This window comes from Dendrobates tinctorius, unplaced genomic scaffold, assembly GCF_039654945.1.
Source record: "Dendrobates tinctorius isolate UK_male_01 unplaced genomic scaffold, ASM3965494v1 ptg000199l, whole genome shotgun sequence".
Lineage (NCBI taxonomy): Eukaryota > Metazoa > Chordata > Amphibia > Anura > Dendrobatidae > Dendrobates > Dendrobates tinctorius.
In genome coordinates, this window is record NW_027361866.1 from 7602975 (window position 1) to 7617582 (window position 14608).

At 39.6% G+C, this 14608-nt stretch overlaps 1 protein-coding gene across 2 annotated transcripts in view; it reads left to right on the forward strand.

Annotated features, from left to right (window-relative positions):
* The window catches only part of SPAG16 (sperm associated antigen 16), a 1757100-nt gene that overhangs the window by 1328459 nt on the left and 414033 nt on the right, over window positions 1–14608 (forward strand). The window contains exon 16 of one of the 2 annotated variants that reach the window (XM_073553218.1): window positions 11419–11511. The exons of the other annotated variant lie outside the window; for it this stretch is intronic. Within the exon in view, the coding sequence (XP_073409319.1) occupies window positions 11419–11471 (53 nt within the window). The 3' untranslated portion in view covers window positions 11472–11511. The remainder of the gene's footprint in view (window positions 1–11418; window positions 11512–14608) is intronic. 2 annotated transcript variants of the gene reach the window in all.

Here is a 14608-nt window from a genome sequence, read left to right on the forward strand (position 1 = left end):
TTGGAGTTCCTCACATATTTTTTATATGATTTGATGGATAAATAAAGAAGAAGATTTTATAATTCTGGTGAACTTTCATCTTTTTGCTGGATCCCAATTCTCTTATATTCCTATATATATATATATATATATATATATATATATATATATATATATACATATACTTACAGTGCACACCCAGCATAAATGAGTACACCCCGACAGATTTGTCAGAAAATCTTTAGGCTAAGTTCACACAAGGCGTTTTTTCAGTGGTTTTTTTAATCTTTTTTTATGCAAATTTTCAGCTGCATTTTACAGTACCATCAAAGTCTATGTGATTTCAGAAATCTCATGCACACGGCTTGTTTTTTTTGTCATCAGAATTTTGTGCTCTGCATGTTTTTTTTGCACAATGGAGCATGTCACTTCTTTCAGTGTTTTTTCACTCATTGAAATGAAAGGGTGGTGAAAAAACACTGAAAAAACACAGGTATTAGGTTTTGCTGCGTTTTTTGTGACAAAATCTGATTTTATAGAATAGGACTTTTTTTCAACACTAAACTTTATCAGCATGTACAAGAGACAAATCTATCATGCAAAAACTGCAGCAAAAAGTGCAAGAAAAAAGTAGCCAAGCATTCTTTTTTCTGCAGCTTCTTTCCTGCCAAGAGATCAGGTTTTGCTGCACAAAGAAAAGACTGAAAAACTTCTTAGTGGAAACTCACTCTAACATTTCCTTTCAGATTCAACATTTTGATTGTGAATGATACCAAACAACAAAATACTGGATGTAGGAAAGCCTTAGGAGCAAAGCTAAGGTTTAGACTGCAAAATTCTAATTAACAAGAATTTGAGCAAAGATAATTCTATTTACCGTATATACTCGTGTATAAGTCGAGATTTTCAGCACATTTTTGTGCTGAAAATGCCCCCCTCAGCTTATACACGAGTCATTGTGCAGAAAGCCAGCGTGGGAGGGAGAGCGGCGGCAGGAGCCAGTGGCTGGGACATCATACTCACCCTCCTGTGCTATCGCTGAATGTCCCTGCATCCTCTGTTGTCCTGGGGCCGGCAGCTTCTTCCTGTGTTGAGTGGACACATGGTACCACTCACTAAGGTAATGAATATGGACGCGACTCCACTCCCATAGGGGTGGAGGCATATTCATTACCTTAATGAGCGGTAACACGTGACTGCTAAACAAAGGAAGAAGCTGCCAGCCCCAGGACAACGGAGGATGCAGGGACGTTCAGCGATAGCATGAGGAGGGTGAGTATGACGGAGGAGGACGGGGGTGAGCACAGAGGAGGACAGGGGGAGCACTGAGGAGCATGGAGGAGGATGGGGAAGCACTGAGGAGCATGGAGGAGGACAGGGGAAACACTGAGAGGATGGGGAAGCACTGAGGAGGACGGGGGAGCACAGAGGATGACGGGGGAGCACGAAGGAGCACGGAGGAGAACGGGGGAGCACAGAGGAGGATGAGGGAGCATGAAGGAGGACAGGGGAGCATGGAGGAGAACGGGGAACACAGAGGAGGATGGGGGAGCATGGAGGAGCACAGAGGAGGATGGGTGAGGACAGGGAGCTGAGCCATACATAGAAGGATGGGACGGGGGAGCTGAGCCATGCATACTGGGAGGGGAGAGCCACACATACCAGGACAGGGATGAGGGGACAATGCATACCCGGCTTATACTCGAGTCCACAAGCTTACCCAGTTTTCCGTGACAAAATTAGGTGCCTCGGCTTATACTCGGGTCGGGTTATACTCGAGTATACACAGTTTTCAGCATTATTTGTTATAAAAAGACGTTACTTAATAAAGAAAGTCCCTTCATATTTCATGCTGTCAGCAATGGCACCATATGGAAGAGAAATGTCACAAGACCTGAAAAAGAAAGTAATTACTTTATGCAAGAAAGGTGAAGGCTACAGGAAGGTCAGCAAAGCTTTACACATCAGTCAGAATACTGTAGCAAAATTGACATAAAAATTTAGCAAAGATGAGACTGCAACCATCTCACAGAGAAGTCCAGAGGGACCACAAAAGTTAACACCTAAACAGGAGAGTCTTGTGGAGAAAACGGTTGAAGAAAATCGTCATGCAAGTTCACTGCAGTTAGCTAAAGAAGTTGAGAGCCAAACTGGGAAGAGTGTTACCTGTGACTAGACATGAGCGAATATCATTGGATGGGTCCTTATTTGGCTCGCTACTAGAGCTTACCGAATAGGTGCAGTGGGAACCCGGATACCTGGATCTCTCCCGACACATGCAGCTGTGGCGCCAGACACCTGATTATCTGGAGCGATCCAGGTATCCGGGTTCCCACTTCAGCTATTTGATATGCTCTATTAGCGAGCTGAATAAGGAGGCATCTGATGATATTCGCTCATGTCTACCTGTGACCCAATACAGAGTACACTGCAGAAGAATGGCATGCATCTGTGTCGTCCATGTAAGAAGCCTCTCCTAAAGCCCATGCACAAAAATGCCTGCCAGTGCCTACAATTTGCCAGGGTCCATTCTGAAATGTATGAAGACTACTCTATACTCTGGAGTGATGAGACTAAGATAAATATTTTTGGATCGAATGACTTCAAAACTGTATGGTGTTGCAAAGGTGAGAAGTACAAAGAAAAACGCATGCTGCCTAGAGTGATATATGGTGGTGGTAGTGTCCTTATGTGAGGCTGCCTGAGTGCTGCTGGTGTCAGTCGGGGAGCTACATTTCATTTATGGTATCATGAATTCACAGATGTACTGCTCTATAATGAAAGAGGAGATGCTATTCAGCGGCCAAGTATGTCTCCTTATCTGAACTCAATCAAATACCTATGGGCAGTTCTGAAGAGACAAGTTGTTATCTTTTTCCATTCGGCATTCAAGCTCTAACAGAGTTCATTCTTGGAGAATGAAAAAAGATAGATGCTGCAATATGTTGCCAACTTGCTCTTTCCATACCTAAAAAATTTGGCGCTGCCCTTAAAAATCATGGAGGTCAAACAAAATACTACATATACTTGTTTTTAATGTGGGGTGTATTCATTTTTGTATCACCTAATTAGAGTAAAATTGAAGATTTTATAATTCAAAGTTATATTATTAATCTTACTTTCATGTTATGGGTTAAAAAATGTTCCATGAAACGCAGTTGTGTCAAAATTTTGGAAATTGTTCTTGTATTCAGTGAGATATTGATTAAAATCTTACGTTTTAAAGGGGGTGTACTCATTTACGCCAAACACTGTATATACACATATATATATATATATTTATTTTCCTTTATATATGTATATAATCATTACCTGTTAAGATGCATTTATAGCTGCTACTGAGGCCATTAAACAGCCGCTGATCTGAAAACCAGAATGCTGTGTTCGTTAATATGCTCATTCTATGTGCAAGAAAGTCAAGGTTTTCACCAGCATTTCGCCTCTTTACACATGATGGTGTGCCGCTGATAATGATTATTTTAATGCCAGTATGAATGATCCAATTACTCAATGAACGGATGTTTGACTTATTCATCGAGTGATTGCCGGCGTGCTTACACAAGTCTATTGTATACTTTCTACTTTGTCTGAAGTTGGCTATGATTCAACGCAATCTTTCTTTTTTATGATTTTGCTATTGTGTTATTTTACAGTCAAAGAAATATAGGATGATATCTAATCATGGTGAAATCTATTTAGTACTGTGCATTAATGGTGCATAAAGCTCCATATCCTGGTTTCTGATATTCCAGGCAGTTAGACCTCTCAGGTCATTAATATGTACTCTGCAGGATTTTTTCAGCTAGTATCTCAGGGGTTGGTGATCTTTAAACCTTGCCATTTGAAGGTCAAAAATTCTGATTGATTTCACAATGCAACTGAATAGCTGTGAGAGCATTATTTTTTTTTTGTTATTGGATCTTTAAAAAAATAAGGAAGTTGGGCCATAGTTATGGCAGGTTACAAGCACAAATCCAAATGCTTCTTGAAGTATGTTTGGGGTCATTGTCCTGCTGGAAGACCCATGACCTAGATCACAAACCTGGCTTTCTGACACCGGGCATTATATTGTGACCCGAAATTCTTTGGTAATTTTCATATTTCATGATGCCTTGCGCACAGGCAAGATGCCCAATTGATGCAGCAAGACAACCCTAAAGCATATTTGAACCACCACCACATTTGACTATAGGTACTATGTTCTTTTTTTTGTAGGCCTCATTCTGTTTTTGGTAAACAGTAGAATGATGTTCTTACCTAAAAGATCTTTCTTGGTCTCATCTGTCTCAAGACACTTACATAGAAGGATTTTGGCATACTCATTTACATTTTGGCAAACTGCAGTCTAACTTTTTAGTGTCTTTGTGTCAGCAGTGGGGTCCTCCTGGGTCTCCTGCCATAGCGTTTCATTTCATTCAAATGTCGATGGATAGTTTGCGCTGACACTGATGCCCCTAAGCCTACAGGACAGCTTGAGTTTCTTTGGAACCTGATTGGGGCTGCTTATCTATTATCCGGACAATCCTGCATTGCAACCTTTAATCGATTTTTCTCTGCCGTCCACATCCAGGGAAATTAGCTACAGTGCCATGGGATATAAATTTCTTGATTATGTTGTGCACTGTTGACTAATAAACATCAAGATATTTGGAGATGGACTTGTAACATTGATATTATTGATATTTTTCAAAAAATTTGGTTCTCCAGTCCTCAGACAGTTTCCTTCTCCTTTTTCTGTTCTCCAAGATTAGTGTGGCACACAGAGACACATAATGCAAAGACTGAGTCAACTTCTTAATAATAATAATAAATTTTATTTCTATAGCGCCAACATATTCCGCAGCACTTTACATTTCAGAGGGGACATGTACAGACGATAGACATTACAGCATAACAATAATCACATAGATCATAACAGATAGCAAGAGCAATGAGGGCCCTGCTTGCAAGCTTACAATCTATAAGGAAAAAGGTAGACACGAAAGGTGAGTGGTAACAATTGCCCTGATTGTATGAACTTCTACTTGTATCTGGTTTCAGGTGTGATTTTCATATTGCCCACCCCTGTTACTTGCCACACGTGAGTTTGAAGGAGCATCACATGGTTGAAACAAAGTTGTTTACTCTCAGTTTTGGAGAGGTGCCAACAATTTTGTCCTGCCCATTTTTGGGGTTTTGTGTGAAATTATCTTCAATTTGCCTTCACACGTCTTACATTCATATCCTGAAGATGGACTGTGATGTATGATTTGCCTGCAGGTCTCATGATCCAATCTCATCAGTTTCCTAGTCCATTTGAGTTCAGATCAGGATACCCACGGTGGCTCAGACATCATGGTCAACTCTTGGACTGTTACAGCTGGAAGTGAGAAGAAGGCTGTAGGAAACATTCATGCTTCCATGTCTATTTTTATGACTGTTTTTCTCTCACTTCTCATTCATTTTACATCCATGTTGCATTGATTTCTTTATCATTCATTGTTTAAAACTGAAGCAGGAAACTGTCTGCTCTGTTATTTATCCATTGACTTTTAACAATGGATCAGTTTAAAAAAAGCTAAAGCGTGGATGGAAAACTGAAGTGCAAAGTCTGTCTTTCCTGATTTATCTTTTTTATGGATCGTCATAGACTTTAATTGTAGAGTCTGTGTATAAATACTCTATGGATCTGCATGCTGTCCGAGAAAAAAAATCTGATGGGACACAGACGTGTTGCACGAATGTGTAAATGTAGTCTTATAAAGTGAAAAATGATTGATAAAAACAGTAAACAGGTTGCTGATCACCCGATGAGTGTACAAATTGCTCTTTTTTGCGCAATGTAAAAGATCATCATCGTTTTCGGCTCTGCTCTGTTTTGTGTAAATGGGATTCATGCTGTCTAGAACCATGGCAGCCTATAGGCTCTGAGCAATCTAGTACAGATCATCAGTGCGCAATGTTTGCTTTGGTCTACCTGGGTAAACAGGCATTCAAATGACTGTCAATCTGTAAAATTTTACCAATTGGTGGTTGCGTTGTGACACCGGTAAATTCATCTAAATGGACCTTTAAATATAGTATTTGCTGTCTTTAACCCCTTTACCCCCAAGGGTGGTTTGCATGTTAATGACCGGGCCAATTTTTACAATTCTGTCCACTGTGCCTTTATGAAGTACTAACTCTGGAAGGTTTCCATGGATCCCGGTGACTCTGACATGTTTTCTCATGACATATTGTACTTCATGTTAGTGCTAAAAGTTCTTTGCTATGACTTGCGTTTATTTGTGAAAAAACATGGAAATTTGGCGAAAATTTTGAAAATTTAGCAATTTTTGAACTTTGAATTTTCATTCCCTTAAATCACAGAGATATGTCACACAAAACAATGAATAAATAACATCTCCCACATGTTTACTTTACATTAGCACAATTTTGGAACCAAAATTTTTTTTTGTTAGGAAGTTATAAGGGTTAAAAGTTAACCAGCGATTTCTCATTTTTACAACACCATTTTTTGGGGGGGAACCACATCACATTTGAAGTCACTATGAGGGGTCTATATGATAGAAAATACCCAAAAGTGACACCATTCTAAAAACTTCACCCCTCAAGGTGCTCAAAACCACATTCAAGAAGTTTATTAACCCTTCAGATGCTTCACAGGAATTTTTTGAATGTTTAAAAAAATGAACATTTAATTTTTTTTCACAACAAAATTACTTCAGGTCCAATTTTTTTTATTTTCCCAAGGGTAACAGGAGAAATTGGACTCCAAAAGTTATTGTGCAATTTGTCCTGAGTACGCTGATACTTCATATGTGCGAATAAACAACTGTTTCGGTGCATGGCAAGGAAGGGAAGGAGCACTGTTTTACTTTTTCAACGCAAAATTGGCTGGAATTGAGATCAGACGCCATGTTGCGTTTGGAAAGCCACTGATGTGCCTAAACAGTGGAAATCCTCCCACAAGTGACCCCATTTTGGAAACTAGACTCCCAAAGGAACTTATGTGTGGTGAATACTTTGAACCCCCGAGTGCTTCACAAAAGTTTATAACGTAGAGCCATAGAAATAAAAAATCATATTTTTTTCGACAAAAATATTTTCACCCCCAATTTTTTATTTTCCAAAGTTAACAGAAGAAATTAGACCCCAAGAGTTATTGTGCATTTTGTCCTGAGTATGCTGATACCCCATATGTGAGGGTAAACCACTGTTTTGGCACATGGCAGAGCTCGGAAGAGAAGAGAAGAGTCACTGTTTGACTTTTTCAACGCAGAATTGGCTGGAATTGAGATCAGACACCATATCGCATTTGGAGAGACCCTGATGTGCCTAAACAGTGGAAGCCCCCCAATTCTAGCTCCAACCCTAACCCCAACACACCCCTAACCCTAGCCCTAACCGTAATGGAAAAATGGAAATACATTTTTTTAATTTTATTATTTTCCCTAACTAAGGGGGTGATAACGGGGGGTTTGATTTACTATTCATAGCGGGTTTTTATGTTTGGCAGCTGTCACACGCTAAAAGACGCTTTTCATTGCAAAAAAATAGTTTTTGCATCACCACATTTTGAGAGCTATAATTTTTCCATATTTTGACCCACCGAGTCATGTGAGGTCTTATTTTTTGCGGGACGAGTTGACGTTTTTATTGGTACCATTTTCAGGCACATGACATATTTTGATCACTTTTTACTACAATTTTTTGGGAGGCAGAATGAACAAAAACCAGCAATTCATGAATTTCTTTTGGAGGGGTCGTTTATACCGTTCCACGTGCGGTAAAATTGATAAAGCGGTTTTATTCTTCAGGACAGTACAATTACAGTGATACCTCATTTATATATTTTTTTTAATGTTTGGTGCTTTTATAAAATAGAAACAATTTTATATCTAAAAAAAAAATTTTTACATCGCTTTATTCTGTGAGCTATAACTTTTTTATTTTTTCGCTGATGGCGCTGTATGGTGGCTCATTTTTGTGGGACAAGATGACGATTTCAGCGGTGCCTTGTTTATTTATAACCGTCTTTTTGATCGCGTGTTATTCCACTTTTTGTTGGTATGATGATAAAGCAATGTTTTTTTTGCCTTTTTTAAGGGGTTCACTAAAGGGGTTAACTAGTGGGACAGTTTTATAGGGCGGGTCTTTATGGACGCGGTGATTCTAAATATGTGTACTTTTATTGTTTTTTCTTTTTTTACATAAAGAAATGTATTTATTGTGGAATATTTTTTTTCTTTATTTAAGAATTTAAAAAAAATATTTTTACACTTTTTTTTCACTTTTTTACTTTGTCCCAAGGTGAGACATCACTGTATTATATCAGATCGCTGATTTGACACTTTGCAGAGCACTGTGTCAGATCAGCGATATGACAGGCAGTGCAGGAGGCTTCTCAGCCCCTGCTCTCAACAGGCACTGACAAGCCACCTCCCTGCAGGACCTGGAAGGACCCTGCGGCCATCTTGGATCTGAGGTCCTGCAGGAAGGAGGCCCTCGGAACAGCACAATCACATCGTGTTGTTCTGAGGGTCTCAGGGAAGCACGCAGGGAGCCCCTCCCTGCGCGATGCTTCCCTATGCCACCGGAAATCTGCGATCATGTTTGATCACAGTGTGCCGGGGGGTTAAAGTGTCGGGAGCGGTCCGTAACCGCTCCTGGCACCTAGTGCCGGGTGTCAGCTGTGATAATCAGCTGACACCCGGGCGTGGTCAGCCACGCTCCCCCCCCATAAACGTGGCTGATTGCGTATGACGTTCTATCCCGTCCATGGGCATTCAGGCCAACTGTCGGGATAGTACGTCATATGTCAGAAAGGGGTTAATATAACTTATTTACACAGTCCCAATTAACTTCTTTATGCTCATGAGGAGTAGGCTCCTACACTGAAAGCTGCCTCAGCTAATGAATAATTGATCACTTTTGTTCTAATGCAAAACATTTTTATTTTATATTTTTCCTTTTGTTTACCCATGCCCTGTCCACTTACAAATTGGCCTTTAAACACCATCTAACCAAATCCAGAGAGATGCAGAAGCTGAAAAATAGTATTTTGTCCGTGCTCAGAGTATTTCAGATGGAAAATTTGGCTTTGTGTCACAAATTCCTGCTGAGAAGGTTGTTAAATTTGACCCAGTGGTTTGCAACCAGATACTGGGAATACAAAAGACTCTTGAGGCTCTTTAGAATCATGAAAATGGATTCTTAAGTGTGGCGCCTGAAAATTGTGAACATCTAGTTATAAATCAGTATCTGAACCTTGTATACTTGTGGTGTAACTGAACGCCAGAATATTTTTCATGCTCTTGTTTATTGCCTCTGGTAGTTAACGCACTTGATTTCATTGCATAGTGCTGATTAATATCACGCTCCCAATGTGCCTCTTTTCATGCTGGCTTCTCATGTGTGCAGGCAAAGGTAGTTAAAGAACAAAGAAGCACTATAAAAGCCTAGTGCATAAAACAAGTTGCAAATTGTTTTTACCCTGTTACTATATGCCGGCCTGTCAATCATCTAATAGAAGAGAATATCCGCCGCACTCTCAAAGTCTATATGTTCACTATAATTTATTGATTGGTACACATCAAAAAGAAGCATGACCCAGTTGAAAACAGATTAGCGACAAAATAAAGGAGACGCTTCAAACTGTCTTGGGTCTTTATCACAAGGTCGCAATATATCTGATTCACTGAAATACAGCATAGGGAGCATGAGTTTATTATGTAAGGATAACTTAGAAGGGTCCATCCATCTTGGGAATACAAGAGAGTAATGCAAGCACATCCCGTGCCATTGCATGAGACGGATCGAAATGTCTTCCTTATTTTTTCGTCAATCTGTTTTCAACTGGTTCATGCTTCTATGATGTGTACCAATCAATAAAGTATCTTGAACATATCGACTTTGAGAAAGCGGTAGATATTCCTTTCTATAAACAGGGATCCCAACCGACTCCTCTAGCACCTCCATTTTATTTTGAGTGCACACCAATTATTAATTTTGTCAATCAGATAATAACTAGTGATGAGAGAGTATGCTCGTTGCTCGGGTGATCTCCGAGTATTTGGAAGTGCTCGAAGATTTAGTTTCTGTTGCCGCAGCTGCATGATTTGCGGCTACTTCACAGCTTGAATACATGCGGGAATTCCCTAACAAACAGGCAATCCCCTGTTCAGGCTGTCAAGTAGCCACAAATCATGCAGCTGCGGTGACAGAAACTAAATCTCCGAGCACTTCGGGAAAACCCGAGCGACGAGCATACTCGCTCATCACTAGTAATAACTGAATAACTGCTTTGTTGGATGCTTGATGACATTTCTAGTTGCAAACATTCTACACATTTTTAATAAAAGAACAATATGTTTATTATGATGATTTAAACACACAATGTCTGTTGTAACTTTCATCTCAGAAGACTTATGTACCGTATCGTAAGAGCCGATATTCTATCAGGTTCTGTCCACGTCTGCATTCTATCCTCCATCTCCTCCATCATAGTTTCCATTGTTTTTCATGGAAAAATAATGTGATATGCTGCACTGTTTTTTTCCAAGAAAAATGATGGACACTAAGACAAAAAGGCACCCTATTATAGTCTTTTGAGCACCATTTGTATCCATCATGTGGTGGACCTGTTCCCATCATTAGCTTTCCTTCTCAGATAATTCCTAGTCGAGATGCTGGTAAGAATTATCTTCAATAGAGTTTTCTCAGATTTTTCACTGCTGGGACCCCCATCAGACATGAGACCGAAGGTCTGGTATATCCTGTATAAATGGTGTGGTCAACCACTACTGTATTTATACTGGAGACTAGAGATATCCTCTTCACAAATTTTTAGGACGTCTTAGCTGTGGGATCCCAATTGTTAGACACTTATCACTTGTCCTCTACTTAGGTAAAAAGTGTGGATTGAAGAAAAAAAAACATTTCCAATGATGTTCTGTGTTTTTATATAGATTTTTGTCTTTGTGTCTATAAGGCAGAAGGTTCATAAATGACAAAATATTCAGGCCGCCATTACCGCTCATACAGGTTCACATGTATTCTTGTTTTAAACAGCTTTGTTAGACTAATGGTTTGTACACACATCTGTGTGTCGCGATCCAAGATGGACAGACCTCCCGCATATGTGAAAACTGATGTCTGAATGAGACCTTAGAAGGGAGGCTACATGTAGTTGACGTAGCACATGTGTGGAGTTGATCACTCCTCCAGCATCAGATTCTTCTCACTGCCATTCTACTTGAAATACACATAGCAGTTTTATTTAGGCTCATATGCTGCACGAACACATACAATTTTAGCCGCATCCTTGGATTAGCCCTTGATAGTCTCATCATAGAAAGATATTGACTCTGCTGTCCGATTTTTCACTTCTCTCTATTTCCCCCTCCATAAGCTGTGAATGAAGTGACATTTGAATATTTGTTTTAAATTTAATTTCAGATAAACATTGCGAGCACTTATCTCAAGGGCTCACTGGAAAGCTTCACATCTAGAGCCAGTAATGCACTGTTTGCTGTGGATGCTGAGCGAAAGGTACACATCAATTTAACTGCAGCTTCTATTAAAGGATTACCCCATTTATGAAATCAACCTTCTCAGATTAGAAGTGATAAATATCTTTTCAATTTTTCTGTTGGCACCTTTATGCACAATTGCATAAAAATAGCCTGAAAATACCTTTAGCGCCAATTGACTCATATGCATGCAGCATATTAGAATGGAGCAAGAGCTTACTAGATGCCGCTCGGTGATTCGATCACATTGATGGCACCTTAAGGATGGACATATAAATGGAAATTTTGGTACAGTTTTGTAAACCAAAGTCAGAAGAGGATCCAGTATGAAGAAAAAGTACAATTTCCTAATTAAAATTTCCTATTTCTTTTCAATTACCTTCTAACTTTGGCTTAAAAAATATATCAGAAACTTAATGTGCGATTTTAGCCGTAAAGGTGTTGTCCCACAAAGTACATTTTGATCAATAGATCTTGGAATAAAATTAAGTAACACAATAGGATGTGTTAATCTTTTTCCTGTGCTGAGATAATCTTATAAATGTGCTATGTACTGTTTAATGGCTGTGTCCAACCATGCAGAGCTGCTGCAGTTCATTGTCAGCATACTATATCTTCTGGCCAGGGGAAAAGCAAAGGTCATTTATGCTCAGTGAGTATACAGACGAAACAACAGGGGCTTCCAGCTGCTGTTTTCTGATATAACAGGTTTCCTTGACTGAGGTAACACAGAAGTGAGTGTTTCTGCTGCATCTTCAATACTATCATCTCATTCATCAATCAATCCAGTCAGTGGTGTAAAGGTACTGTCACACTTAGCGATGCACCAGCGATATGACGCTGTCAGGATCGCTGGTACATCGTTAAGTGGTCGTTAGTGAGCTGCCACACAGGCAGATCTCACCAGCAACATCGCTGGGGACGGGGGTCGCTACTTACCTGTCACACTAGGCGATCCTGCGTCCTCCCGCCCGCGTCCACGCTCGTCGCTCGTCTCTCCACAGGAAGCGCCGCAGGAAGCTGACGACGAGAAACAGTCCAGGACGTTCTTGCGCGATCAGCGATAACCAGCGGCGGAGCGGGTCGTAGGTAAGTATCACACACAGCGATATCGCTAGCAATATCGCTATAACGTCACAAGTTATAGCGATATTGCTAGCGATATCGCTTAGTGTGACAGGCCCTTAAGAGCTCTTGGAGCCATTATACCTCACTGGCATTATTTATTTTAGCTCACAGGAATGGAGGCGCGACAGAAACTTTCACTCCTGTGATAAAACATGCAGGAAAATGTGTTACTTTAGGTAGTAAGGCTGTGAGCCTTTGCTGTTTCGTCTATATACTCACTCATTGTAAGTGACTTATGCTTTCTCCCTGACAAGGAGCTGTGGTATGTGCTGACCATGAACTAGAGCGACTTTGCATGGTTGAACACAGAAAATTGCTATACTTACCTGAGGCACGTTTATAAGATTATCCCAGCTCAGCACAGGAATTTTTTTCTAACCCATCCAATTATGATATAGGAAAAATATATATTTGTACTGTGTTAGAAAGTAGATAAAAAATAATAAAATTTGAGATTCCTCAAGGGCTGATACTTTTAATGGCTAACTGAAAAGACGGTAACAAATAGTGAGGTTCCGAGACTACTAAGATCTCTTCATCAGGCTCAGTATCAAAGATTCAGATTTTCTGTTATACTGAGCCTGAAGAAAAGACCTGAGTAGTTTCGAAAGCTTGCCATGTGTTATCTTTTCAGTTAGCTATTAAAAGGTACCAAACACCGAAGACTCTCACGTTTTAACATCCATTTAACATCCATTTTAACATCCAATTGTGGAGCTTATTACCAAGATCTGTTAATTAAAATGTATGTTCTTTAGGAAACTCCTTTATGGAGTTCCTTTCAGCTATATTGAGCTTTATTAATCCATATAAAATGATACAAAGTGGTGGGATGCTCCTCTGAACGTGCTAACACAGGGAATGAGCGACGCATTTCAGATCGAAAAGCATCGCTCATTCCCTGTGTTAACACGTTCAGAGGAGCATCCCACCACTTTGTATCATTTTATATGGATTACAGTAAGAAAGAGGAAAGCTACTGACCAACAAACTGGGATTACCACATGAATCATACAAATTTTATTTTATTAAATTTCAAACAGACCAAAACAAACATTTAAAAACATTAAAAGTCACTCTATGAGAAATAGACACAAGGGGTTAATAATATAACCCTCTAAGACTCCCCTATCACATTGGTTGAATACAGATATATACAGCCAGATAATTATAGGAAAATTGTGAACCAAAGTAACTTGGTGTCAAAGAATACAATACAAATATATTACAATAAAACCCAAATGGGTGAGAAAATCAAGACCCAAGTATGAGATGCCATGTACTAGCTAGATGCGATAGCGACACGCGTCGGGCATCTTGGGAATCTCCAAAGGCTCCCCCTATTCCTTGGTATTGTATCAGAGTGGTGCACTTAGCACTTATGTCATGCGCTACTTTGGATGACGGTATTGGGTCTAAACCAGTCCATATAGGGTCCAGAGTTACTTTCTCTGGGCACCTCTTTTTACTGCTTCTTTACTATGTTACTTTTCTGATAATCATGGGAAGTGGTTAACATGTGCATCTAGCTAGTTCATGGCATCTCATACTTGGGTCTTGATTTTCTCACCCATTTGGGTTTTATTGTAATATATTTGTATTGTATTCTTTGACACCAAGTTACTTTGCTTCACAATTTTCCTATAATTATCTGGCTGTATATATCTGTATGCAACCAATGTGATAGGGGAGTCTTAGAGGGTTATATTATTAACCCCATGTGTCTATTTGTCATAGAGTGACTTTTAATGTTTTTAAATGTTTTTTTGGTCTGTTTGAAATTTAATAAAATAAAATTTGTATGATTCATGTGGTGATCCCAGTTTGTTGGTCAGTAGCTTTCCTCTTTCTTACTGTATTATTTATCGATACTGACTACTGGTGGATCCCCTTATATATTGGGGTGGTGCCCTCCTTATTTCTACTTTTATATGGATTAATAATGACTAAAGACATTTTAGGGAACTGGAACAAGACCTTTTCTTTCC